Source organism: Sceloporus occidentalis, unplaced genomic scaffold (genome assembly GCF_023333645.1).
Source record: "Sceloporus occidentalis isolate IW3139 unplaced genomic scaffold, rSceOcc1.0.p SCAF_6, whole genome shotgun sequence".
NCBI classification, from domain to species: Eukaryota; Metazoa; Chordata; class Lepidosauria; order Squamata; family Phrynosomatidae; genus Sceloporus; species Sceloporus occidentalis.
The window spans coordinates 26,880,111-26,907,957 of NW_028316986.1; the positions used below are offsets into that span (position 1 = coordinate 26,880,111).

Consider the following 27,847-nt stretch of genomic DNA (forward strand, 5'->3'; position numbering starts at 1 on the left):
TTTGCCTTCACAACAACCCTGTGAGGTAAGATGAATGAATGTGGCTGAACCAAGGTGACCCAGCGAGCTTCACACAGCCTGTCCTATGACCTTAAAGACATCTGATGTCCTCTTATTTGGTGGAGGGCCTCACTCTATTGCCTCTGTTTCTTCTCACATTTTTAAAATAACTTTTATTTAGAATATAGAATAAACAAAGTGTACAGAAAAACACCAAATGTATGCACTACATAGGATAATTTCCATTCATTTCAAAAGCGATAAGCATTTTTGCTGTGTCCAAAAAGGAAGAGGAGGTGTCCTTCTTAAAATTCATCTGTCTGAATCAGTGGTTTCCACAAGGCATGTTCATTTCCAAAATTAGAAATAAAGGAATATCACATATTACAGCAATGTCTATCACATCTGAATTTGGTACTCTTCTTCAGCCAGGGCTATGATCCAAACTCTGGCCATCCAGTTTCTGAAGGTGATGGTTGTTGCCTTTTTAAAAAAAGTAAATCCAGTCAATTGTCAGTCCAGACAGCTATTGTACATGGGATGGAGGTGAAACCCACTTGCCTTTTGCCCTGGGTGCAAATTCACTTGGATTGACTCTGCCTCCAGATGTAAGCTCCCACAAACCTCAACCAGAAGGGCCAGTGGTAACAGATGGGAGTTGTAGTACAAAATAGCTGGAAGGCCAAGGTTTCCCATACCTGTTGCAAGACAGGGACACAGGCAAGTGCCCAGTGTGAGATCAAGACCATCCAGCTCCTAGGTGGTCAGTGGAAAGAACTGGTGGTTTTATTACCTGGAAAAGGTCTCTTAGGTTTCTGTCGCATGCAGGTTCATATGTATCCAAAACATACTGCAGAAATAATCCCTTGAACTGCCCTGGCTCAATGCTAGGGATTTCTGGCAACTGTAGTTTTGTGAGACATTGAGTCTTCTCTGTCAGAGAGTTCTGGGGACACAATAAACTACAACTCCCAGGATTCCCTAGCACTGAGCCAAGACATTTCAGGTGGTCTCAAACTGGATTGTTTCTGCAGTGTGTTTTGGAGCATGGACTTACACGTCCCTTGATTTCTCATCCCTTAGATGTTCAGAGAATATGGTGCATCCTTACCCGACTGTACAACTTCCAAAGGGGAGAATATCAGTTATGAATGGTTTCCCACTTGGACAAAGGATGTCATAAACATTGAGGAAGGAAAAGACCTATCCCAGACAGTGCTGTTTTGACTGTCTTTTGGCAGGGAGCTTTCAACCCAATAAAACATTTCCATGGTTCTTCTCTCCCCACACTTGACTCTGAAATGGTCCAGTCTGTGGTATGGCTTCATTCATGGATGCTTGCAAGAAATCCTCCCCTCTGTTGCATTTGGAAGGGCCCATCCGTTCTCTCATGGGAGGGTGAAATAAGATGGAAGGATGGACCAATTAAGATCCAGGAGGAGTATCCATATATCCTTTTGAAAATGCTCTTTCAACACTCCCCACACTGAGAAACTGAACATACCAAGGAGAAAGCTTTTGCACTGAGATTTGCTTCCTCCCTGAGGAACTAGATTTCAGCTTATAGGGAGTTGCTGCTTTGTTTTGTTTTATAACATAGGTGTTTTAGGTTGTTTGTTGTTTTTATTTACTCCTGGTCTCTGTTCTGATGTGCTTGCCTCCATTCCACATTCTGGGGCAGCCAGGGTGACCAGATGTCATAAACACAAGGAAAAAATGGAGGAGATTACCAAATAAAAGCTCATATAACCCTCATATAGATGTAACTTCGTGCTTCTTAGACCGGCTAAAAGTGGAGGACACTTCCGCTCTGGGCCCACAACAAACTCCAACCCCCAGAATTCCGTATCCTTGAGCTAGGGCAGTTAAAGTGGTGCCAAACCGAATTATCTCTCCAGTGTGGATGCAGCCTCTGAGCCTTGGCTGCACTGCCTTCCCTGGTAATCCGGTGTTTGCATGCAGAACGCAGCCCTTCCCTCGCTAATTAGCACGCGTTCCATCATTAAGGAGCCCTGCTGAGAATTCCTATTTAATAATGGCCTTAAATTAGTTATGACGGTAAATACTCATTGGAAAATCCAACATCGCAAACCGTCTCCGAGCTGGAAAGTCTCCAGGCCGCCTCTCAGCGCTCGCAAGCCACCAAAGCGGGGTGTGTGTGTGTATGTACACACACACACACACACACCCCGCTTTGGGGGTGGCTTGGTGGCTTGCGAGCGCTGAGAGTCCCTCTGTGTGTTTGTGTATGTGTGTGTACCCCCAAAGCGGAGCGTGTGTGTGTGTTAGTGTGTGTATATAGACACCACCAAACTCTCTCTCTCTCTCTCTGTGTGTGTGTGTGTGTGTGTGTGTGTGCGTGTGTACCCCCCAAAGCAGAGTCTCTCTCTCTCTCTGTGTATGTGTACGCCCCCCCCCCAGTGGAGTGTATGTATATATGTGTGTCTGTGTATACACACACACACACATCACCAAATTGAGTCTCTGTGTGTTCTCTCTCTCTCTCTCTCTATATATATATATATATATATACACACACACACACACACACACACATCGCTTTGGGGGTGGCTTGGTGGCTTGCGAGCGCTGAGAGTCCCTCTGTGTGTTTGTGTATGTGTGTGTACCCCCAAAGCGGAGCGTGTGTGTGTGTTAGTGTGTGTATATAGACACCACCAAACTCTCTCTCTCTCTCTCTCTCTCTCTCTCTGTGCGTGTGTACCCCCCCAAAGCAGAGTCTCTCTCTCTCTCTGTGTATGTGTACGCCCCCCCCAGTGGAGTGTATGTATATATGTGTGTCTGTGTATACACACACACACACATCACCAAATTGAGTCTCTGTGTGTTCTCTCTCTCTCTCTCTCTCTATATATATATATATATACACACACACACACACACACACACACACATCGCAAAATGTAGGACATGTCAGAAAAATGGAGCACATGAACCCCCCCCCTCAAAACACTCATAGAAATGTAAATGCCTGCTTCTTAGCCCTGCTCAAAATGGAGGACATTTTGGAATTCTACCTGGACAGAAGGTTGAAATGGAGGACATGTCCTGGGAAATGAGCACATCTGGTCATCCTGGCCTGTTCAGCCATGCCCTCTTCATGGATGCACCATTACACACACACACACACACACACACACACACACAACTGTGTGGCCACTGAACACACTCAGAAGTCAATGGAGTAGGAATTGTACTTTATCAGAATTGTATTTTGCAAAGGAGGGATTTAGGGCCCCTTGAAGAAGTTAGTTACTGCTGCCAACCTCAGGATATAGTTATTTACTTCGTTTGTATGCCACCTTTCTCCCAGAAGGGACCCAAGGAGGCTCACAGACCAAAGGACTCTCCTCCTGAGTCCTTTTCTTGCAGGGTGCTGTTCTGGCTGCCTAAGGAATTGGAACTCAGAGCCTTAAGACTGGAGACAGAAAGCATAGAAGATGGGAAACCAATGACATCTTACGAAGGGATATCGTCCTGCAAATCTTTGCCTGCATTTTGAAGTGGACATCCGCTGGTCACCTCAGTGGTCAACGATGCTATACATCTCCCCTTACAACGGTATCAACTTCCTTTAAGGAAACTTAAACAGATATTGGATGGCTAGTGCTTCAGTTGTATGTTTTCTGTATGGCAAAGAGTTGGATTAGATGACCCTTGTAAGTATTTTCCAGCTTTATGATCCCATGATTTACAAATGCCACAAAGGAAACTTAGGTCCAAAACACTGCAGAAATAACCCAGTCTCCAGACTGCTTTAACTGCCGTTGCTCAATGCTAAGGAATCCTAGGAAGTGCAGTTTTGTGAGACATTTAGCCTTCTCTGTCAGAGAGCTCTGGTGCCACAATCAACCACAATTCCTAGGATTCCCTAGCACTGAGCCAGGGCAATTAAAATGGTCTCAAACTGGATTATTTCTGCAATGTGTTTCATACTTTAGCCACCAGGCATAGGTTTCATTAAGAGGATAAAATACAAAGCAGACTCCTTATTGTTAGTAGTACTCAGGGTGCATTTGTCCTGTCGAAATAATGCAGTTTGGCACTACTTTAAGTGCTGTAGCTCCATCCTATGGAGTCCTGGGGTTTGTAATTGTACAAGATCTTTGGCCTTCTCTGCCAAAATGTGATGTGCCACGTTGTTGTTGTATGCCTTCAAATCATTTCTGATTTATGGCAAATTTAAGGTGAACCTATCCTGGGGTTTTCTTGGCAGTGTTTAGTCAGAGTTGATTTACTATTGCCTTCCTCTGAGGCTGAGAGCATGTGACTTGCCCAAGGTCCCCCAGTGGGTTTCATGACTGAGCTGGGACTCGAACCCTGGTCTCCAGAGATGTAGGCCAACACTCAAACCACTACACCATGCCAGGTCAAAACCACAAATCCCAGGATTCTCTAGGATGGAACCATGGTCAATAATGATGATGATATTTATTAATATCCTGCTTCCCCCTTGGGACTTAGAGCAGCTTACAATTCCAAAGAATAGCATAATTAAAACAAGTTAGAGCGGTGACAAACTGCATTACTGTATTTCTACAGTGTAGATGCACCCTATGTCTTCAATGTTCTGGATGACAACTCCCACAGTCCCTTACCACATGCTGACTAGGGCTTGTAGGAACTGTAGTCCAAAACATCTGGAGGGCCTAAGCTTTCCAAACTCTGCTGTAAGGAAGTCTGTCTTCAGACATAGGACTTCTCCTTCTCTGTCAGAGTCAGAGAGCTCTGGTGCCATAATCAAGTACAAATTAAAGGATTCCATAGCATGGAGCCACAGCAGTTAAACCGGTGTCGAGCTTAATTATTTCTGCAGTGCAGAAGATGTGCTTTGGGTGCTTCAGGTACTCCCACCATCTGAACGGAGAGGTGCCCCAACAAACTACCAATCCCAGAATTCCATAGCATTGAGCCGTGGCAGTTCAAGAGGGGTCCAACCAGTTTATTTTTGTAGTGTGGATGCAGCCTAAGAAAAAGTCGGGTCGATCGGAACCTGCGACTCGTGGTACTACTTTGGCCAAGAGATTAATACATGAGAAATTCAGGCTGTTTTTTTTTTTTTTTTTTAAAGAAGACTGGTCTCCTTGGAGGCCTCCACTGAGGTTTATTTAGAATAACAGCTACGAAGCAACGAGGGAGCCAGTTGGGAGGGAGGTGTCTGGTTCGAGGTTGTGGATGGGAAGAGAGACATCCCGACTTTTACCTAAACGTCTAAACGTTTCTCCTCTCCTGCGCTAACCTTTCATGTTTAATGAATGACTCTGCATTGCAGTCTCTCTTCCCTTCGCCCTCCTCCTAGTTTTAAATCTGCAAAAGCATCACATAAAGAGGCCGTGATCTCATCTGCCTATGATTCCAAATTAAAGTTCAAACGGCCGGCTTACAAGCTGCTGATCCGGTATCATAGCCTCTCGTGACCCTTCAATTACTGTTTAATAGAATTACAGTTTTAAATCCCTATAGTCTTAAAGAATTTTTCTTTTTCTTTTTCTTTTCTCTTTTTATCACACAGTCTGAAGAGGAAGAATATATATAGCCCGGCACCTCTTTCAGTGTTGTCTGAACGATTGCATTTGACCCAGTTTCGGCTTTGGTGTTCCTACAAGAGGTCAGGAGAGGTACGTTTAATCTTTGTAGGAGACAATGCGGAGAGCTGGCTAAGCCTCCCTGTGAAGAATTCAAAAACAGAGCCCTCTTAGTCTGGAGAATCATAGAATCATAAAGTTGGAAGAAACCTCAAGGACCATCCAATCTAACCATGCAGGAACTCACAATCAAAGCACTCCCAGCAGAAGGCCATCCAGCCTCTGTTTAAAAACCTCCAAAGGAGGAGATTCCACCACTCTCCAAAGCAGCTTAGCCCACTGTCCATCAGCCCTTACTGTCAGGAAGTTCTTCTTAATGTTGAGGTGGACTCTCTTTTCGAGTAGTTTGCATCCATTGCTTCGCGCTCTGTTCTCTGGAGTAGCAGAAAACAAGCTTGGTCCATCTTCTATACTTCAATTGAAGTATAGTGTCTAGACCAAGGGAAGTAATAGTGTCACTCTATTCTGCTTTGGTCAGGCCCCACCTGGAATACTGTGTCCAGTTCTGGGCACCACAATTTAAAAAGGATGTTGAGAAAATTGAGCATGTTCAAAGGAGAGTGACTAAAATATTGATGGATCTGGAAACCATGTCCTATGAGGAACAACTTAGGGAGCTGGGGATCTTTAGCCTGGAGAAGAGAAGGTTAAGGGGTAATATGATAGCCTTGCTTAAATATTTGAAGGGATGTCATAATGAGGAGGGAACAAGCTTGTTTTCTGCTGCTCCAGAGACTAGGACCCAGAGCAATGGATGCAACAGGAAAAGAGATTCCATCTCAACATTAGGAGGAACTTCCTGACAGTAAGGGCTGTTCGACAGTGGAACACACTTCCTTGGAGTGTAGTGGAGTTTCCTTCTCTGGAGGTCTTTAAACAGAGGCTGGATGGCCATCTGTCGGAGATGCTTTGACTGAGAGTTCCTGCATGGCAGAATGGGGTTGGACTGGATGTCCCTTGCAGTCTCTTCTAACTCTATTATTCCATGATTCTATGATTCTATGATTTTCAGTATGACATTGTTTCAAATATTTAAGCAAGGCTATCATATCATCTCTTAACCTTCTCTTCTCCAGGCTGAACATACCCAACTCCCTAAATCCCTCCTCATAAGGCAGGATTTCCAGACTCTTCACCATTTTGGTTGTCCTCCTCTGGACACACTCCAGCTTCTCAACATCCTTCTTGAATTGTGGTGCCCAGAACTGGACACAATATTCCAGATGAGGTTTGACCAAAGTAGGATAGAGTGGTACTATTACTTTCCCTTGATCTACTTCTATGCTTCTGTGCGCTTCCTTCAGATCTCACATCATCTGCAAGCTACAGCTTCCACTGCCTTTGTCCACCAACGACCATCCTTAAAACTGGACTTGCCACTTCATTTCCATACCCAAAGGGTTTTGAATTTGAATTGACATTCTCACACACTAATGGTAAATATGGATAGGTTTGTCCCTGGCTTTCCACTCCACCAAACGCATCTGAGAAACCAGACTGAAGTCTACCAAAGCTCTTGCTGCCAGCTGTTGGAAGATTTCAGCATTTTCTCTTTCCCTCCTCAGAAAGATAGGATCTTCCTGCATGCAAGCTCTGCTGTCTCCCCTCATTCAAACCATTTGCTCCTACTGAACCACAGGGCAATAAATACTTTTGTAAATTGGTCAACAAACCATTTGATTTAGACCACTTCCTTTAGGAAGTGTTCTCTCCCAGAGAGAGAGATCCTCCTGCTTTTATCCCATTCCCTCATCTTCCTCCTCTCTCAATTTTCTTCGGAAAGATGGTGAGAGAAAGATTTCTTCTTTTTCCTGAACTATTAGTTATCTAGGTTAGGATATCGCCTCTATGCATATGTAGATTCAAGCCATTAGTAAACTTTTCTTTAAACTGCAAGCCAATTCTGTTGTTTCTGAGAAAGTTCTTTGAGAAGCATCAACAGTTTTGCTACTCTGGCCCAAAACACACTGCAGAAATAATCCAGTTTGAGACTGCTTTAACTGCCCTGGTGGCTCAGTGCTAGTGAATCTTAGGAATTGCAATTTATTGAGACACCAGAGCTCTCTGACAGAGAAGGCTAAATGTCTCCCAAAACTACAGTTCCCAGAATTCCCTAGCACTGAGCCCAGGGCAGTTAAAAAGGTCTCAAACTGAATTGTCTCTGCAGGATGTTTTTGAACCTCTGCTGACTTAAAGCTAGACCATAACAGGCTTGGCTTTGATATACGGGGTGTTTGGATATTTTTGTTTCCCACATTTGCCTTCTTCCTTTCGGTTAGTCTCAGAAGTGCTACAAGATGTCTATCTCTCTCTCTCTCTTTGCTCATTGCGAGTCATCCTGGGCACTAGGAAAAGAGGAAATAGGTGACTGATTTCTCTCCCTTTTCCTCTCTCTCTCTCTCTCTCTCTGTTTGCAACAAACCCAACCAGGTAGCTATAGACAGACACACAGATTAGAGGCAGGCCCTTTAGATGGCAGCAAACCCTGCAAAACGAAGCAGCAAGCCGAAGCGCAACTCGATTGACCAGAAGAGACGATTTAAGGCTGCATCCACACTGGAGAAATAACCCAGTTTGGCACCGCTTTAACTCTTTCTGGCTCAAGGCTATGGAATTCTGGGAGTTAGAGTTTATTGTGAGGCCCAGAGCGGAGCTCAACAACCTTCCTTCCTTCCTTCCTTCCTTCCTTCATTCCTTCCTTCCTTCTTTCTTTCCTTCCTTCCTTCCTTCCTCTGCCTTTAGGCGCTGCTGGATTATTCCTCTCCCCATTTCACTGTTTGTCACCTTTTCCCCTAAAGGCAGCAGATCCCTTCTGATCTTGGAAGCTAAGCAGAGTCAGCCCTGTTGGCACTTGGATGGGAGGCCGCCAAAGAATCCCTAACAGGAACTGTTAGGCTCTGTTTGCAGAGGAAGAAACTAGAAAAAAAACACCTCTGCCTCAGAAAACCCTATGAAATTGGAGCGACATGTACAGACACCACCATTTCTTCCAAACGGGTCTCCCTGCAAAGAAAAAGAAGAAGCAAAGGGAGAGGAACCGAGTCTTCCTAAGTGGGACGCATTGCAGTGTGCTTGGGATTTTGAGGCCTCTGGGGTTCTGGCCGTGGATAATGGGACTGCCCCTGCTTTTCTGTGTCTAGAGAGATAAGGGTGGCTTTGGGGACAAGATCCCCAGAGCCAGTTTGGGGGATCTTTGAATTACTGTGACAGGTCGGGGGTGCTGGGAAGTGGGGCTGAGAGGATAGGATGGGACTCATGGGGCAGGAGGGGAAGGGAACGGGACCTAGGTGTGATGCTGGACGTGTGGAAAAGAAAGGGGTGATGCCTATGCTGGTGTGTTGGAGAGAGAGACAAAAAGACAAAGAGAAGAGTGGCACAAGATATATGAAAGAATGAGAGAGCACAACACATGTAGTGCTTAGGTATGTGAAAGAGTTGTGATGGAGTGTGTATAGTGTTTGTGTGTGTGTGTGTGTGAGAGAGAGAGAGAGAGAGTGACACAGGGTATGTGAAAGTGTGAAAGCAAAACATATGTAGCGCTTGGGTATGCGAAAAAGTTGTGATAGCGTGTGTATAGTGTTTGTGGGTGTGTGAGAGAGAAGAGATACTTCCGTGTGTGGAGATAAGAGACAGGGTGACCAGCCGTCCTCCTTTTCCAGGACATGCCCTACATTCCATCCTTCCGTCCAAGAGGAACCCCCAAACCTGGCTAAGAAGCACCAATTTACATCCATGTCAGTCTTCTTAGCTTTTATTTTGTTATTCTCCAATTTGGTGCCTTGTCCTCCTTCGCGTTGGGGACCTCTGGTCCCCCTGGGTTGAGAAGAGAAGGTGACTCAAAGGGAGATGAGGGTGTGTGTGTGTGATTATGGGTCTGGGAGTGAAAGAAGGATGCCTGGTGTGCGACAGAGAGAGAGAGAGAAAGAGAAAGGAGGGGAAAAGGAGGAAGAGAGGGCTTGTGAGAGTGATTCCCTGCGTATGCAAAGAGGAGGGCGGTTGTGTGCCAAAGGAAAAGGGTGTGTGTGTGTGTGTGTGTGTGTGTGTGTGTGTGTGTGTGTGTGTGTGTTGCCCTCTCTCCAGCCCTGGCCTCGTCCTTCCCCCTTCTGCTGAATCCAGGGCAGCGGAGAGCTCAATGAGGCCCTGCATGACTAAACACGAATAGAAAAGTTGTGCTCAGCTAAGCGAGGAGAAAGGAGAGCCAGGCCGGGGCACCAACGTCCCCGTTCCTTTTCTCTCCAGCAGGACCTTCGCCGGAGAGACTCCCCAAAAGCAAGCGGGGAGCTCTCGCCTCCAGACTGGCCAGAGAGAGGCTCCAGACACACTGCGGAGATAACCCGGTTTCACCCCGCTTTATCGGCTCTGGCTCATTGCTATGGAATTCAGCGTACATGTGTAGTTGTATCTCTCAAGATGGGTCTTTAAGGCCCTAAGTCACCTGCACACACGCGCGCACACACACACACACACAGGCATTTGTTGCACACACATTTCTTGGAGTTAGGTGCTTTCAAGACACTGCTAACTCTCGGCGTCCTATTCTAAGGTGTTCTCTTCGCCAGGTTTGCCCAGAGGAGGTTTGCCATTGCCTTCCTCTGAGGCTGAGAGGCTGTGACTTTCCCATGGCCCTGTGGGGATTTGAACCCTGATCTCCCGGAGTCCTAGTCCAACACTCAAACTCAGACCGTTGCCTCTCATATACGGATCTGTATTCATCCATACACACACACACCTATCTACAGGCAGTTTTGTACAGCTTATTTTGTGTATAGACGTGTACGCAAACACACTCCTGCATGGGCCCAGGCACAGAGACAGAGAGAGAGATGCAGGCAGATTTATACAGATGAGTGTAGTTTTGTGTACACTCTACACAGAGAGAGAGAGAGACACATGTGCATAGACATAGACAACATTGTTATGTCCCTTCAAGCCGTTTCAGACTTATGGCGACCCTAAGGCAAGCCTATCACGGGGCTTTCTTGGCAAGTTTCTTGGGGGGGGGGTGTGCCGTGGCCATCCTCTGAGGCTGAGAGAGTGTGACTTGCCCAAACTCACCCAACATGGCCAAGCCGGGATTCGAACCCTGGTCTACAGAATCATAGTCCAAACCTCAAACCACTACACCAGGCTGGCTCTCCCATATACATCCATGTTTGGGTGTATATGTGTGCCCCTGTGTGTGTGTGTGTGTGTGTGTGTGTGTGTGTCCGCAGGCAGATAGTTAGAGATGGGTGTCGTTTTGTGTGTGCACACACTTAACGACACAATTCCCTTTGCACAGGAGCAAAACAAAGAAGGCCCTGGCTCGCTGGAGTGTGTGGGGACTCCCATTGATTTTAATGATCTGGTTTACAATAAAATACACACACACACACACACACACACACACTGGAGAGAATGCAGTGGACCTGAAATAAATTCCTCTCTGGTAACTCAGACAGCGCTCCGGACTTGGATGCCAAAACCGACTGAGGAATGATGGCTATATTTATCCTCCAGCTTGGAAATCAGCCCGTTAGGATCCCTTTCCCTCTGCTATTGGATTTCAGGGTTTATATTATTATTATTATTATTATTATTATTATTATTATTATTATTATTATTATTTTGGTGGGGTAAGTGTGGTTGTTTCGTTGCGCATGTGGTGGGAAAAGGCACCAATTCCCGTCCATACAAGAGCCTGAGGTCCAAAACACACTGAGGGAATAATCCAGTTTGAGGCCGCTTCAACTGCCCTGGCTCAAGGCTAGGGAATCCTGAGAAGTTGTAGTTTTGTGAGCCTTCTCTGTCAGAGAGCTCTGGTGCCACAATAAACTCCAATTCCTAGGATTTCCTAGCCCTGAACCAGGGCAGTTAAAGCGGCCTCAAACTGGATTATTTCTGTAGTGGATTTTCGGGCTGAAGCTGAAAAAGAGGCCCAGCTGCCAAGCAACACTACCTGGGGGAAAATAATTTATAGCATGCAAAAGAAAAACAACAACTCTGGGATGACTCATGAACCAAGCTGGTCGACAATTGTTGCCCATAATCCCCTCCTTCGTGGTAAAAGGACCATGTTTCCTCAAAGCCCAACACTTCAGGTGGAGGAGGGCAGATGCCTACAACGCGGATTAGCCGAAGCAGCGAGATTTAAAGGTCAATGGGAGTACATCCATTGAAATCCCCAAATGCTCAGGCTTAACTAGCTCCTGGATAGGACTGGGAGGGGGATTGAAAAGACTGGGGAGAGCGCTGACAACAGACACACACCTTTAAAAGGCTGACAGCCCATCGGCCTCTACAGAGGAAGGAGTCCCTTTGGAATTCAAGGCAACAGGTCCAGGGAAAATAGGAATAGGACAACAAAGTGGACCATTAAACCAAATCCTTATATCGGGCCACCCCTTATAAGACCTGTTGTTGTTGTTTGCCTTCAAGTCCTTTCCGACTCATGGCGGCCCTCAGGCAAAGCTATAACGGGGTTTCCTTGGCAAGTCTTCTTCAGAGGCGGTTTGCCTCTGAGGTTGAGAGAGTGTGACTTGCCCAAACTCACCCAGTGGGTTTCATGGCCAAGATGGGAATCAAACCCTGGTCTCCCGAAGTCATAATCCAAACTGAAAGCACTAGGCCACTCTAGGTCTTTGGAACATTTCTTTCTTCCATGCGAACACTATCTAACCTCCATTATTTCCTCCATGCAAACACTATCATCTTCCACAGTGCAAACAATCCACATCCATTTTCTCATGACCGTGTCCAGAATGTAACTTGTCCGAGAGAGTGTGGCTTGTCCAAGGTTGGGTTTCCATGGCCGAGTCGGGATTCGAACCCTGGTCTCCCCTTGCCCCAGTCCAACTCTCAAACCACTACACCACGCTGGCCCTCTAAGGCCAAGGCCAAGGCCAAGGCTCCAAAGATAGAAAAAGAGCACTACAACCACTACAGACTGTGCCAGTCTGCCGCCTTTAAAAGGGCGATGTCGGCTTGTTTTTGAAAGCAAGAGGGTGGCATTCTAGCCGTCCAGAGGCTGCATCCACACTGCAGCGGGGGGGGGGGGGGGGGATCCAGTTGACACCGCTTTAACTGCCATGGCAAAACGCTGTTCAATTCTGGGAGTGCTCTGGTGCCACCACAAATTCCCCACTCACAGAATTGCATAGCGTTGAGTCATTTCTACCGTGCGGATGCAGAAAGAGAGAGACACAAACCCCACTTGGTATTGACCCCACCAATACAATCCCTCACCCCCCAACCTCTCAATTCCCCCCATCCTCGAGGTGACCAAGTGTCCTAATAGCAAAGGAGGAGGAGGCACTGCAAAATGTAAGAGATGGGGAGGGGGAGATGTAGGGCATTACAAAACAAAAACTAAACAACAACAACAGGCATATAAAAACAACTCTTCCCTCCATATTTGCAGCTTTGATATTTGCGAATTTGATTGTTCACGGATTTGATTAATATGCTCTCTCTAGGAATATCTAGGTCCTCCAGCGCAACTCTATGGTCAACTTTTAACTAAAAAGTTGCACTGAAAGACCTATAGATTCCTAGAGAGAATACTCTACTAGTCATTTGTAGCTCCCCCAGTGCAGTTCTATGGTCAGTGTCTGGGTTGCCCTGGAGGACCTAGAGATTCCTAGAGAGGTGTCCTCTCAGGTAACATTCCATATTCATATTCAGTCTTGTGCCCCTAACCCTAGCGAATATGGAGGGATGAGTGTATAAATTCCGGCTTCTGGGTCCTGCTCCAAATGGAGGACCTGGACCTGTCCACTTCTTCCTGGCCAGAAGGCTCACATGGAGGACGTGTCCAGGAAAAGGAGGACATGCCCCATGCTAGAGGAGCTTCCCTCTAGCTCCCTCTGGCGGCGCTCGGCGGGGCTGCCCCATCGGAGGCTCCCGGGAGGCTCTGTCGCCTTGTCTGCCATCTGGCCTCCTTCTCGAGTCCTGTGGTTTTTTTCTTTTTCCTATTGATCAAACGCACTTCAGCTTCCGAGTAATTTCATCTTAATCAACAGTCCAGCTTGTCCCGGATAATAAACTAATATAGGAGAAGGGGTTTGTCGATAACGATCGGCCAAAGCAAGGAGGAGAGGGGGAAGGTGGAAGGGAAGGAAAAGAAGGGAAGGGAAGGAAAAGAAGGGAAGGAAGGAGGAGGTAAGCCTCCCTAGTTTGGTGTCTTTCGATAGGCACTATCTTCCCAGGGCAGATGGCTCCAGTGGGGCGAAAGAGGGCGAGCAGCGAAGGCTTAAGTGCAGATTTTCATAGATTTACACCTCAATCGACCATTTAGGTCCCTCATGTAAATCCGACAGCAACTTCGGTTTATCTGCTTGGTGGAGGCGGGGGGGGGGGGGGAGATGCCGTTTTCCTTATGGCAAGAGAGAATGCTCCTCAGCTTAGGTTTAGGGGGCTTCCAAAAATAAAAATACCTTTTATCGTGTTACTCGGGAATAAAGGCCCTCAAAGAAAGAGAAAGAAGGGAAAGAAAGAAAGAAAGAAAGGGGGGGGGGGTTGGAAGAAAGAGCCAACCTAGTAACCCGAGCCTGAATTGTGCATTTACTTGGACGTAAGTCCTATAGATTTCAAGGGCACTGGTTTCCATACATCGCCGAGAAAGGACCCATTGAAGCCCTTTGCTTTGGGGAGAAGTCCCATTGAACAAAGTATGCCTTGCTTTCTTTCTCTCTCCCCCCCCCCCCCACCTTTTTATTTTTATTTTATTTTATTTGGTGAGCCGCCTTGGGTTCCTTTTTGGGAGAAAGGCGGCATAAATAAATAAATAAATAAATAAATAAATAAATAAATATAAATACTTCCGAGTAAACACGCCTAAAGGCTGGGTCGAGGTGGGAAGACTTACCAAAAAAACTCAGAAGGAAAAGATGCAGGGAAGAAGAATACCTGCCTGAAAGGCAAATGCAATTTAAGATGCAAATATTTCCAAGGAAAGGCTCGTGGTTTTTGCATTTCTAGCCCTATAATCCCGAAGTGGACTTTACAGTCTCTCTGCCAAGAAGAGAGAAACGGTGAGAGATAGAGAGAGTCTTTGAGAAAGCTTGAGAAACAGAGACGGAGAAGGGAAAGGGAAAGGGGAAAAGATATATTTTCCGCCTGGTTGTTTTTGCAAACCCACTGAGTTGTTTTTTTAAAGAGTTAAAAATTGAGAAACATCCACTCCGTGTTGCTAAGGCTTAAAAGTACCTTTCTGTTACTAAAACGTGCCCCATGCTTTCGAAAGGGGACAATATTCGCGATTTGATTCTCAAAGGCTCCTTAACAAAAAAATATTCTATAACAAGAGAAAAAATATTCTACAACAAGAGTAAACTCAAATTAAGACCGAACACCGGATAATCAGTCGCTTTCATCTCTAAAGGTTTTTAGACTCGTGCTGCATCCACACTTGAAATATAATCCGGGTTGACACCACTTTAACTGCCATGGTTCAATGCTATGCTATTCTGGGAAGTGTAATTTGTTGCAGCAACCCGGATTATAACGAATTTATTTATGTGGCCTGTAAAGGCAAAGCAGAATTTCACATCTTCTCTCTGTCCCGAAAAATAAATAAACCCTTTGGACAGATTGACCGAGCAATAAATCGAATTGATTCCCCCCAAAAAATCACTGAAAATCAACAGGGTAGAATGGGAGAGAGAAATCGAGTTACAGGCAAAAACAAAATTCCCTTTTAGTTGGGGGCTTCTTTGGCCCTAAACCTAGAATACTCTATGCTTCCCTATGAGGGATAAAGACTGGATCCTCACTGCAGAAATAATCCGGTTCGGCCCCCACTTTAACTGCCATGCTCTGGGATTCTGGGATCTGTAGTTTGTAGAGGCCTCACTGAAAGAGAAGGCTAAATGTCTCACAAAACTACAGCTCCCAGAATCCCAGAGCATTGCTCCATGGCTATTAAAGCGGTGTCAAACCGGGTTATTACTGCGGTCTGGACGCAGCCCTGGATCCCAAACGCTTTACACTACATTTACTCTGCCATTTCCCACCAAACACCCCCCCCGAAGAGCCCCCAAAAGGGGATCAAGAGATTTAGAGATCCTTCTGTTTTATAGGTCCAAATTCAGAGCCTAGTTCAATCCCAGCTGAATCCATTTCAGCCGATTCTGCGGACAATTCAAGTTCCCTAAAGCTTCAGCCATGGTTCAGGAAACCAAAATATTGAAATATCCAGTAAACACCAGAGCCAAGCCTGTTAGGGTCTATCTTGTAATCAGCAGAAAGATGTCCTCTTGTCTAAGGATGGTCCTCTAAGAACAGAGACTGACTCCGAAAGAACAAATGGCTAACCTGGAACAGGAATAAAAAGAAGCAGTGATGGAAGTTTCTTCCTGAACCAAAAATAGAAGAGAATGGATCTGCATTGAACATAATGGATCTAAGGCAACGGTTGTGGAGATGCTTATTTGGACCCATTGGACCTGCCTTTGACGCATAGTAGAATCTTGCTTCTCTCTTGCCGCATCTATCTGCACCTTAGTCCCATTGAACACTATGGGATTTAGTCAGCCATTGGACTGGGATGCGGTTTTTCTCCTCTCTGAAGTCGATGGTTGTGGGGTGGGAGAAAAAGGGGCTTTCTTTAGAGGTAAATGTATGCCCTCCCTTTGCAGCCTGGACTCCCAAAGTTTGGGGTCTGAGCCATCCAAAAACAAGCGGGAAAGAAACTCCTTCCAAGTTCAAGTATTTAGGATGAAGGGCAAAAATCCCTACTGGTTTAAGTCATTTGAAGCCCGGGCAAACTCTTGGCTAATTGTAGCTATTGGCTAGTTTGGGTTTGTTTTCCAAAACAAACCCAAACTGAAGACCTAAACCTCTGGATCTAAACGAGTATGGCAATAAGGGAGTGAAGCCGAATCAAGACATCAAGGGTTTGGGCGTGTGAAAAGGACACTTTAGTGTGTGTGTGTGTGTGCTGGAGGGTCCATTTAGCACCTGTCCTAGTGGTTTGAGCTTTGGATTACGACTCTGGAGACCAGGGTTCGAATCCCACTTGGCCATGTAAGGATGACCTTAAACAAGTCACACTCTCTCAGCCTCAGAGGATGGCAATCCTCTGAAGAAACATGCCAAGAAAAGCCGCACTATAGGGTCGCCATTAAGCGGGAAACGACTTGAAGACGCACAACAACAACAACAACAACAACAACAAGAAGGATCAAAGCTGCTAGAAACCTCTCCCCTTCTTGCTGGATCTTTGGCCTCGTTGCGACGTCGCAAAAGAAGTCCATCTGAAATCTAGGCTCCTCAATTACTTACTTCACATCCCAGACTCTGCTCTTGTCTTAGAGACCATTCCCATTCTTCCCTAAGCTGGAAATCCTCATATTCCCAACAAGCGGATAAATCAATCAAAGTAAGTGGATTTTCCTCTCCCTCTTTTTATTCTCTCTCTCTCTCTCTCTCTCTTTCTGTCTCTTTTCCCTGGGTCTCTCTCTCTATCTATCTATCTGTGGGATGCTCCAGTCCATGCCAAGCATCACACACACACACTGCACACACACACATATAAACAAAAGATCCCGATCCAGACAGATCCAGATTTCAGAAGCAACCAGGGCAATGTCTTAACATTTTCCTTCAAACTGGAAGGAAAAGATACCTGCAGAATCCAAAGCTTCACCTCTCTCCAAAAAACCATGGCACCACCACCACCATCCCTTCCACAAAAACACACACACAACATCACAACTGTTGCCCGTCCCGACAAACGACCGGAGGAAAGCAATTCGGAAATCCTAAAATGAGTTTGGCAATGGTCAAGGAAACAAAAATGCCAGGCACGTTGTTTGGCCTAATCCCCATGCAAAGTTTCCAAATGGTATTTTCAAGTGAAAACAAGTTCAGAAATCGCCTCTTCTGAATGCACGCTTGACTAACCTGCCCTCGGGTCTAAAAAAGGCGAGGGCGACGGGTGGAAGGAAGAAAGGGGTTTTATTTTATGCTATTGAGGGTGGCTGGGGGTCCAAAGTGACTCGGGACCGGCCAGGCAAAGAAAGGCCCTTTTCAACCCTACTTGGGAGTCGAGAAAAAGGAGCCCTAAACTGATGGAAGGTAGCAGGAGTTGGGTCGGTGGATTTTGGAGGGGTAGGTTGCCCTATTTATTTTAACAGACCCCCTCTGGAAAAAGAAAGGGTACAAAAATATACAAACACCCCAAATCTCTAAAGTCTCTTTGGAGTGGTTCTAAAGACAACCAAAACAAGCCAGAATTTAAGCGAAGGGGAAGGAGAAGAAAATAAAAAGTGATTATTATTATTATTATTATTATTATTATTATTATTATTTGTGGGGGAGAAGAATAATTTGGTCTGGAAAGGCACCCTTGAAAGAAGCGGCCCACCCATCACTCTCTTCCTGAGATTGGAGACGTTTTGCCTGGATGGCAAAGGGAGGTAAAAGGCAACCAGGTGGACCCCCGTCCTCCAGATTTCCCCAAAGATGACGGGCTTGCCAAGACCCCTTATTTGCAAGGAAGTGGAGTTCCTAGAAAGAAATCATCACGCGGTACCCCTGACTTCCCTGAGGTTCACACTCACAGCTAAATAGTAGATTCCCTTGCAATGGCAGTGGAGTAGTAAGGAGCAGACCCACAAACCCTTCAGCTCCAGAGGTCACACCGCCGGACCAGAAATGCGAGACCAGACCCAGGTTCAAAGTTTTCTTTCTGGTCCTTGACCGGGGAGCAAGCAACAAGGCATCAGAGAAAGAAGCTTCTTCAACCATAGGACACTCAAATGGAGATACCTCTTCTGCCTCCACCCCTAGAGACTTGGCCATATTGACTTCCATGGGACCTGGGAGCCATTAAAGAGCTAGCTCAGGTCATCCCGATCCTTAAGTGCCGGTTCAGTCGGAAGTCTTTCCCATGGAGTCGAATGGGATTGACCCCCAACTCGATGGCCCCTTCAGACAACCCAGCTCAGACCCGAAGCAGGTTTGCGTGTCAACTGAGCAAGGCTCTACTTGCTTGCCTTCTTGGCAGGTCAAAGAAAACCATTGAATTTTAAAGGTGGAAGGGACAACCGCAAGGGCCACCTCGTTCATTTCTAGCCTAGGGTCATCTAGTAGCTAAGGGGGACTTACTTCCGAGGAAGCAAGTTATGGAAGCCTCCAAAAAAAGTTTGTACATATGGATAAAGGAAACAGTGGCATAAGCGTCCTAGGCGGGGTTTAAGACCATGAATGCTTCTGGATCGAGAAGTTCTCCGTGGGTTGCAGGTACTGAGCCCCACCATAATAAAAACAATTAATTATATATATATATATATATATATATATATATATATACGACATAAGTATCGATTGCAAGGGGAAAGGGACTCGCAGTCAGAGGAAAAACACCAACGTCACTGAATAGATAAGAAAAAATGGAATACTGTATTTGATTGTTTGTTTTTTAAGAAAGTTTGTACATATAGATAAACACGCAGTAAAGGAAAACAGTGGCATAAGCGTCCTAGGCGGAGTTTAAGAAGAGATATTTTCCCCCCTTCCCCCCCAAAAAAGCTGCTATTTAAATATTCAAAAATGCTTTTTTGCATAAGAGAACTACAGTGGCACCTTTCGCCTGGTTTCGTCTATCGGTCCAAGGTCCCTTTTGAAAACTGAGTCCGTCACCTCTTGACGGCAAAGTTTGTGCAAGGAACCCGAGTTCAGGGGAAATGTTCTTTTTTAAAAGAAAAGAGAGAGAGGGAGGGAGGGAAAAGAGCAGAAGGAAAAAGAAAGAAAGGCAAGAGGGGAAGAGAGAAAAAGGAGGGGGCAGAGAGAGAGAGAGAAAAGGAAAAGAAGAGCAAAAAATCTCATATACAAGCATTTTTTTTCTACACATATATTACAAACTTGGAAGTAAAGGGGGGAAGGGGGGGAAGGACCGCATCGTTTTAAGATATACATAAATTCATATAAAATCTTGAAATAAAAAATAAAAATCTGTTACAGTCATAACTATTCTTTTTCCACATTTATAACCAGTACCCACAACAGGCAGTGACAGAAGTGTAGAAAAAAAGGTGCTTACGAAGAAAAATGATTGTCTGTTGAACGAAAGGAAATAAAAAATAAAACAAATTATTATTATTTTTTTAAAAAAACAATAATAATAATAATAATAACAGCAACTCAACGACGGAGGAGGAGGGGGGAAGAGGAGGAAGAAGTGGGGACAAAATTGCCTCTCTATAGTTTAAAACCATCGCATAGACTGGGGGCGGAGGGGGGGTTACAGACCCATAGAGACACAGATTGATTTAGAAAACAAATAAAAATTCAAACCAAAAGGAGATAAACATTTGTTATTTCCCTCTTCAAAGAGTTCCTTTAAATTTTTTTTGTTAAAAAATGCTTCCTCCCCTTTCTCTCTTTTGTTTTCTTTTGTACAAACTTGATCGGCGTTGTCCTTTCTTCTTTTCCCTTCCCCTTCCCAGTCTTTTCTTTTTTCCTCTTTCTGTTTCTGTGTTTTTAAAATTTGTCCATGTATTATAGAGAATATTATATTTCCCCCTCCCCTCCCCGGCTACAAAATTGAATCGTCGCCGTCATGCAAAATGGGTGAAATGCAGTCTTATGGGAAAGCGCGAACCAGGAAACCGAAAAGAACCGAAAAAACCGGGAGGGGGGGGGGAGAAAAGAGAGCTCGAACGTGCTTTTTTTGTGTGTGTTTTGTTTTGTTTTGTCCGACAAAGAATGCAAAGGTCGCCTTCCTTCCTTCCTTCCTTCCTTCCTTCCTTCCTTCCTTCCTTCCTTCTTTCCTTCTTTCCTTCTTTCTCTCCCTCCGTTCTCAATAATAATAATAATATGCATCGTAGCAAAGCACGGTCATCATTATCATTAATAAGAATAATAATAACAATAATAATAGCAATATTTTCCCCTGCTGCAGCATCGCCAACCGAGTCCAAGTTGTTTGAGATTTCTTTCCTTTGTGTTCTGGGTATCCCCCCACTCCTCAATTTCCTTCCCCCCAATGAATTGCTTCTTTCTTTTGTTTGCTAGGTAAAGGTTTGGGTTTTTCATTTGGTTCTTAACCCTTTTAAAACGTCTGTTTGCCTATTCTTTTGAATCCTCCCCCTCCCTCTCCGGCTTCGGTGCTCTGAATGGGGCACTGAATTATTATTATTTGAGGGGGGCAGTTTGAAGCTTGGGGTCGAGAACTGGGGGAGGCGTATTTTGCCTTTTTAATTTTTTTTCCTTATTTATTTATTTTACCCCCTTAATCCTTTTCTTTCTCGCTGGCTCTCTTTCTCCTTAAAGTTTGCAATGCGTTTTGATTTTTTTGTTTTTAAAATTTTTACGTGACTTTTGCTGTTGCTGTTGCTGTTGTTGTTGTTAAATTTTTTAAAATCATGATTATTTGGGTTCCTTTTCCGTTATCATACATCACATTCTGAGTCGCTGGAGGTTACCGAGAGGATGGAAGTGCCCGTCTCGGCTCTTTCTGTCAAACTGGAGACGCTGGTGGTCGGACTGGCGGCTGTGGACGGAGACTCGGCCGAACTGTGGGTCGGGCAGCCCGGTTCCGACAAGGACCGCATCCCGCTCTGCCCGATCGCCTGGTGCTGGAGCCTAAAAGAGGAGCCGGGGAGACAAACCGACAGCACAAAGCCTTGCTCAGAAGAGAGAAGAAAAAGCAGGAACCACAGAGAGAAGGAGCTGCTGCTGTTGTTTTTCATACAGGAGGACCAGCAACAGAAGGCCAGAAGGAGTAGCTGTGGGCAACCAAAGAGCAGGACTTTGGGATCCCCACCAGGGTTGAGGAGATCCCTTTTAGGTTCTGAGTGGCTTTAGATCTTTCGGAAAGGATCCCATGAAAGAACGTGGAACAAAAGCTTTATATGTCTATCCTATCCAGGGTTGGTAGAGTAAGACTTTGGGATCCCACCAGGGTTGAGGGGATCCCTTTAAGGTTCTGCGTAGCTTTAGATCCTTCGGAAAGGATCCCATGAAAATATGTGGAACAAAAGCTCATTTACGCCTTATTTTATATGCATATCTTATCCAAGGTCGGTTAAGGCAACCAAAGAGCAGGAATTTGGGGTCCCACCAGGGTTGAGAGGATCCCTTTAGGTTCGGACCCATGAAAGGATGTGGAACAAAAGCTCATTTACCCCCTTACCCCTGATTTTATATGCCTATCTTATCCAGGGTTGGTTGGGACAACCAAAGAGCAGAACTTTGGGATCCCACCAGGGTTGAGGGGATCCCTTTAGATTCAGCATAGCTTTAGATCCTTTGGAAAGGATCCCATGAAAGGATATGGAACAAAAGCTCATTTACCCCTTATTTAATAATAATAATGATGATGATGATGATATGCATATCTTTTCCAGGGTTGGTTGGGACAACCAAAGAGCAGGACTTTGGGGTCCCACCAGGGTTGAGAGGATCCTTTTAGGTTCAGCGTAGCTTTAGATCGTTCGGAAAGGATCCCATGAAAGGAAAGAACGTGGAACAAAAGCTGCGATCTCCCTTCCTTCCTTCCTTCCTTCCTTCCTTCCTTCCTTCCTTCCTTCCTTCCTCCCTCCCTCCCTCCCTCCCCTCCTCCAGCTGCCCCAAGTGGACTTTCTCAAGTCCATTTCAGGCATAGAGAGGGGTGAAATTTATTCTGATTTTGGAGGGAAGGAAATGTTGGGAGTATAGCAGCAATGCCTCTGCCTATAGAGTTAGGAGCAAAGGAGGGGGTATATGAATATCCAATTTTACCCACTATCATTTTAATATAATATCCAACAGAAAGAAGATGACAAAAGGAAATATTTTATGTGTAAATACTATCCAGGGTTGGGTGAGAATAGGGTGGACAAGCAAAGAGCAGGACTTTGGGGTCCTGCGAGGGTTGAGGATTTTTATTTTATTTTTATTTTATTTATGGCTCGGTGTAGCTTCAAATCATGAAAGCATGTGGAACAAAAGCCTTGTTTTATGTGTATATAATATCTAGGGTTGGGTGAGAATGGGGCAGGCAACCAAACAGCAGGGGTTTGGGGGTCCCACGAAGGTTAGGCGATCCCTCTAGTGGTTTTTTTTTAAGGCTCGGTGTAACTTCGGAGAAAATGGACCCCATGCAATAATATGCAACAAAAGCTACGATCTCCCTTCCTTCTATTCTTCCTCCAACTTCCCCAAGTAGACTCCCTAAAGCAAAGAGGCAGCTCTCTTTCGAGGGACTCTGAATCCTAGCAGGCTAGAAAGGCCAGTCTGGCCAAACTAGACACACCCCTTCTTGCTCCAACTGTGCTTTGCCTTAAACCCCCGTTAGAGAGAGAGAAATAAAAAATCCTTTCCTATCTAGAGAACAACCATCTCTGCTTTTCTTGAGACTTTCGCCTCTTCTCTTCCCTCTTTTTTCGGCCTTGTTTTAACCCAGACACCTTGCTCGTCGAGGTGGCTTCGAGCCGGTCTCTAACCTTCCCGATCTACCAATCGCCATACGCAAATACACAAATACACATACACACAAACACACAACCCGCCGGTATACACAATATGTCAAACCAAAGAAGAAACCAGCAGAAAAGACAAGGGAGGGCAGGGAGAATGGAGATCTTTCAGAAAGCCTCGGTACAGAAATGCCTTTCTTCCATTGCTGCTTTTTTTTTGGGGGGGGGGGTGGGCAGGGAGGAGGTGAAACACAAGAGGGGGGATTTCCATAGGAAAATAATCCAGTCTCCCACACACCTCGACTGCCACCTTTTTTTAGGGTGCGAAATATTAGTCCGCTCCCGGATCAGGGATGCCACATATTTAGTCATCCAGGCATCCATTCAGGGACTTCGAGTCGGTTTTTATGCGGGCAAAGAGGACAATGGTGGGCCGCAGTCTAACCCCCAGTTCATCCCAGTCTTGGCCACCAGTGACCCATCCAGTTGTATGGTGGAGAGTCACAAAGGGTCGCCTCGCTGTCCCTAAATAGAGAAGAGATGCGTTCCAGAAAGGAATATATATTGGTTTGTTTATTTTTAATATGGACAAAAAAAAACCTCAGACAAAGGCAGAGCATTGGGGGGGGGGGGGGGGCTTAAAAAGAAACTGAGAAGGAAAGCAACATTTCCCAAGTCCTTGAGGACACTCAGTTCCATGCACACAAACACACACACACACAGAGACATAGATACACGCTGCTATATTTTGTATTTTCCGACACACATTTTTTTAAAATATCCTTTTAGTTCCTCAGTTTTGTGGCGAGGACGATTTGGTTTCTCAGACTGAGCTTGGAAACACTCTCGGATAGACAGACAGACAAAGGACTCCTTGGGCTGCTGATCCTCAGAATTGTCAACAACTAAACCACAGATTTCTCCAAGGTTGGACTGAATGGGAGAGGGAGCCAGGGAAAATAATCGGTAACTTTAGCAGAATATGCTCCGTGTAAATGTGGGTGATGGAATATCCCTCCAGTCAAAGCAGAAGGGACCGCTTGAATCAGACAGATCAAGAGAAGTGAGTTGGGGGAGCAGAATCCACTTTTTCAAAGATGGAAGGCGGCGGGGGGGGGGGAGATTCCAGTTTTGAAAAGGGAAGGATAAATAAAATATGTAAAAACACTCTGCCGATTTCTTTTGCCTTTCTAAAATGCTTTGAAAGACAATCTTGGCTCAAGTGGATTTTAGGATCATTTCAATCTCGCTCCCCTTCCTACCTCAGTGTACTGATTTAAAAAAAAAGATGAGATAAAATAGACGCTCTTAATGTTCCCCGTGGCATCTGCCTTTTTTAGTTTCACAATAAAAGTTGGCGAATTGTATTGCGGCGGTGCAAATACATTCGCTCTGGGTTAGTCTACTCAAACCGCCGGCAACTGCCATGCTTCTTCGGCCCATTCATTCCCACCTCCAAAAACTGGAGGGATTGCGGCTGTGTATCGTTTCACTGTCGCCTTTTTCCTTCCCTCCAAAACCAGAATAAAAAAAATTCCCCATCTCTGCCTGAAATGGAATTGAGAAAAACCCACTTGGGACAGCCGGGTGGGTGAATCCCACTGTGGGAGGAAGGCGGGCTAGAAATCCTTGCAAATCCTTTTGTTTCACATTCTTTCCTGGGATCCTTTTCCAGTGATCTAAAGCTACACCGAACCATAAAAACAAGAAACGTAAAGGGATCTATCAACCCTCGTGGGACCACAAAGTCCTGCTCTTTGGTTGCCCACCCTGCTCTCACCCAGCCCTGGATATTATTTACACATAAAACAAGGCGTAAATCGAGGTATCACGACCCCCCACCTCTGGAAAAAAAAGGGAGACACAGGGGAACTTTTTGTAATGGTTTCTACCCTCTTCTCTTTCGTTTTGTCTTCCTTCGCCTGCCTTTTCTTTCCCTTTCTTTGCTTTCCAGCAAACGAATTTGTTTGTTTGTTTTATAATTAATAAGGACAATAGAGAAACAGCTGCCTCCTCGTCCAACCCCCCAATTCCTTCAGAAGGCTGCTTTGCATTACTGGCTGTTTGTTTATTTAGACACTTTACTGAGAAAAGCCGAGGAAGGAGGGAGAAAAAAGTTTAGGAGCTGCCAAGTCCAGCTTGCATTACACAGATCAAGAAATACACCCGCTCCTTCTCTCTCTCTGAAGCATTGAATGGCTTCTTGTTGTTGTTGTTGTACTTGTTGTGCTTGCTGGGATTCGTCCTTTGATTTAGCAGTCGACAAACCACAGCAAAGAGAGCCGAGGGTGCGAAAGGTATTTTGGAGGATTCGTTTTTTAAAAAAAGAAATAAATCGCTCCAATGCGGAGGGAGTATTTATTTACAAAGCGATCCCAGCAATAAATGGAGAAGAGAAGGGTTTCTGCTTAAGGCTTTTCCCTCTTCTCTCTTTTACCAAGGGGGGGGGGGTGTCCCTAGTTGGATCCCCTATGAAGGAGGGGAGTCCCTAGTTAGATCAATTTTTAAACAAATGGTGGCTTCTCAGGAAGCTCGACCCCCCAAACAGACTCACAGACACACGGGTTCAAAAAAATGGGGGAAAATATGGGTGAAAGGCGTCTTATTTTCCTAACAGATCTAAGGGCTGAAAGGAGTTTGGAAAGCAGGCAAAACTTTGCAACTGGCCCAAAGGACTGGGTTAGTATGGAGCAAGCCACTGGGCGAACCCTCCCCCCAGTTTGGAAAGATGGAGAAGGAGATCTATCTCAAGGGCAATAAAATCCCTTTGGGATATGAAAGGACCTGGCTCTTCCCAGGGAAAACAACAACTCCTTGCCACGCTCGGGTCCTTCCTTGCTTTCCAATAGGGCCTTCTCTTCCAACTCTGCTCCACCAGGACCCCCAGCCACGTTTCCTGATCCTCCCCATCCATTTCCAAAGGAAGGAAGGAAGGAAGGAAGGAAGGAAGGAAGGAAGGAAGGGGATCGCAGCCTGGGTGGGCAACCTCCTTGGAGTCCCAAGTAGCCAAGGCAAAAATAGGCAAGCTGGGGCTGCCTAGGGTTGTGTGGCTGTGTGTGAGAGAAAGTTGGGGTGCGGGTCCCCAACACCTCCTCCCTCTTGAGCTGACCCCTTTCTTTCTTGGAGGTCGATGGGGAGGATCGGAAAGGGTTGCTGGGGATGTGAAGTCGAAGGCTTTCGTAGCCAGCATCCATCGCTTTTTGTGGGTTATGTGGCCATAGAATCATAGAATCATAGAATCACAGAGTTGGAAGAGACTTCAAGGGCTATCCAGTCCAACCCCATTCTGCCACGCAGGAACTCTCAATCAAAGCATCTCAGGCAGATGGCCATACAGCCTCTGCTTAAAGACAAACTCTTCTAGACCATGGCCACATAACCCGACAAACCCACCCACACACAAAATAAATATTGCTGGGGACCTGGGTGGAGCAGTGGGTAGAAGAGAAGCCCCCGTGGGAAGCCCCTGCTTCTCGTGCCCCCCTCTCGCCCTGCCTCGGCCTGGGACTGACCTGTTCTTGGCGGCGGCGGCCCGATCCCTCTGGCGCCGGTTCTTGAACCAGTTGCCGACCTGGGTGGGGGTGAGGCCGGTGGCCTGGGCCAGTTCCCTTTTCTTGCTGGGGTTGGGGTAGGGGTCCTGGAGGTACCACTCCCGGAGGAGGCTCCGCGTCCGCTCCTTGAAGCAGTGGGTCTTCTGCTCGCCGTCCCAGATGGTGCGGGGCAAAGGGAACTTCTTGCGGACGCGGTACTTGTCGACGGGGCCCAGGGGCCTCCCGCGGAGCTTCTCGGCCTCCTGGTAGTGGGCCTCCAGCCACATGGCCTGGAGCTTGCCGTGGGACTCCTTGGTGAACTTGTGGTTCTCTAGGATGTGGTAGAGGTCGCGGAAGTTGCCCGTGTGGAAGGCCACCACCGCCCGCGCCCGCAGGATGGACTCGTGCTTGTTGATGGCCTCGCAGGCCCCCGGGGCCACCGGCAGCGACCACAGGAAGCGGCCCAGGCGCTCGATGTCGCCCGTCTCCTCCAGCGTCTCGCAGACACTGGCCACTTGCTCCGGCGAGAAGTTGAGCGTGGGCAGCTGGAACATGGACAGGTCTTCGGGGCCTCCGACGCGCGAGGAGCCGCCGCCTCCAGCAGCCGATCCGGGGCTACAGCCGGTGGGGGCACTGCTGTTGCTGCCGCCGCCACCTCCTCCTCCTCCAGCTCCAGTCCCGGCGGCGGTGGCGGCGGAGGCGGCGGTGGTGCCACCCCCGCTGGCCAGCAGGAGCGAGCGGTGATGGTGGTGCGGGTCGCTGGGGAAGTTTGGCAGGAAGAAATGGGTGGGATAGAGCTCTAGAGGGGATCGGAACACCATGGGACCCAGCCTGGCGGACGGGGGGCGCGGGCTAAGAAAGGAAGAAAGAGAGAGAGAAGGAGAAAGAGAGGAAGGAGGAGAAGAGAGAGAGAGAGAGAGAGCAAAGCTGGCTCAAGGCGCCCAGCAAGGCAGGCAGGAGGTCGGCGAGGCACCGGAGGAGGGAGAGGAGGGGAGGGAAAGGGGGCTCACGCACCCCACGCGCGTCCACACCCGCACCCACTCCCGCAGACACATAGGGACCCTCATCCAAGCCCCCCTCGCCCCCTCCGCCAGCCCCCACGAACCCCCACCCACCACCTCTCAGCCCCCACCCACCCCCTCACACACTCACACACAGACACAGACACGCGTGGAAAGGCTCCCACTCGCGCTCACACTTCCAGCCAGCCAGGCATCCGCGACTATCTCTCCCTCTCTTTTACAGACACACACACACAGCCCTTGGGTCTCTTGCACGCGCGCCCTTGCACACGCACACACACCTCCCGACCCAAGTCTTGCCGCCGCCGCCG

The 27,847-nt window shown here is 46.7% G+C and overlaps 1 protein-coding gene across 3 annotated transcripts; it reads right to left on the bottom strand.

Annotated features, from left to right (window-relative positions):
• Window positions 1-27,594, bottom strand: LOC149310545 (homeobox protein SIX3-like). Of its 3 annotated transcripts, none has more exons than XM_089529157.1 (2): window positions 26,497-27,594; window positions 1-483 (listed from the first exon to the last, which is right to left on the bottom strand). In XM_089529157.1, exons 1-2 carry the CDS (start codon window positions 27,333-27,335, stop codon window positions 435-437), a joined length of 888 nt encoding a protein of 295 aa, XP_089385283.1. In that variant the 5' UTR covers window positions 27,336-27,594; the 3' UTR covers window positions 1-434. The 3 variants fall into 3 exon arrangements, with proteins under 3 accessions (XP_089385283.1, XP_089385282.1, XP_089385281.1); XM_089529156.1 differs by lacking the exon at window positions 1-483 and adding an exon at window positions 18,968-19,642; XM_089529155.1 differs by lacking the exon at window positions 1-483 and adding an exon at window positions 19,550-21,170.
• Window positions 27,595-27,847: the final 253 nt, after the last annotated feature.

What these genes read in the sequence shown, in the direction of transcription:
- LOC149310545 (XM_089529155.1), bottom strand. Translation starts at nt 27,335, where the DNA reads ATGGTGTTCCGATCCCCTCTAGAGCTCTATCCCACCCATTTCTTCCTG. An exon ending in GCCGCCGCCGCCAAGAACAG is followed by an intron (nt 21,171 to 26,496) that starts GTCAGTCCCAGG and finishes CTCCTCTTTTAG; the next exon opens with GCTCCAGCACCAGGCGATCG.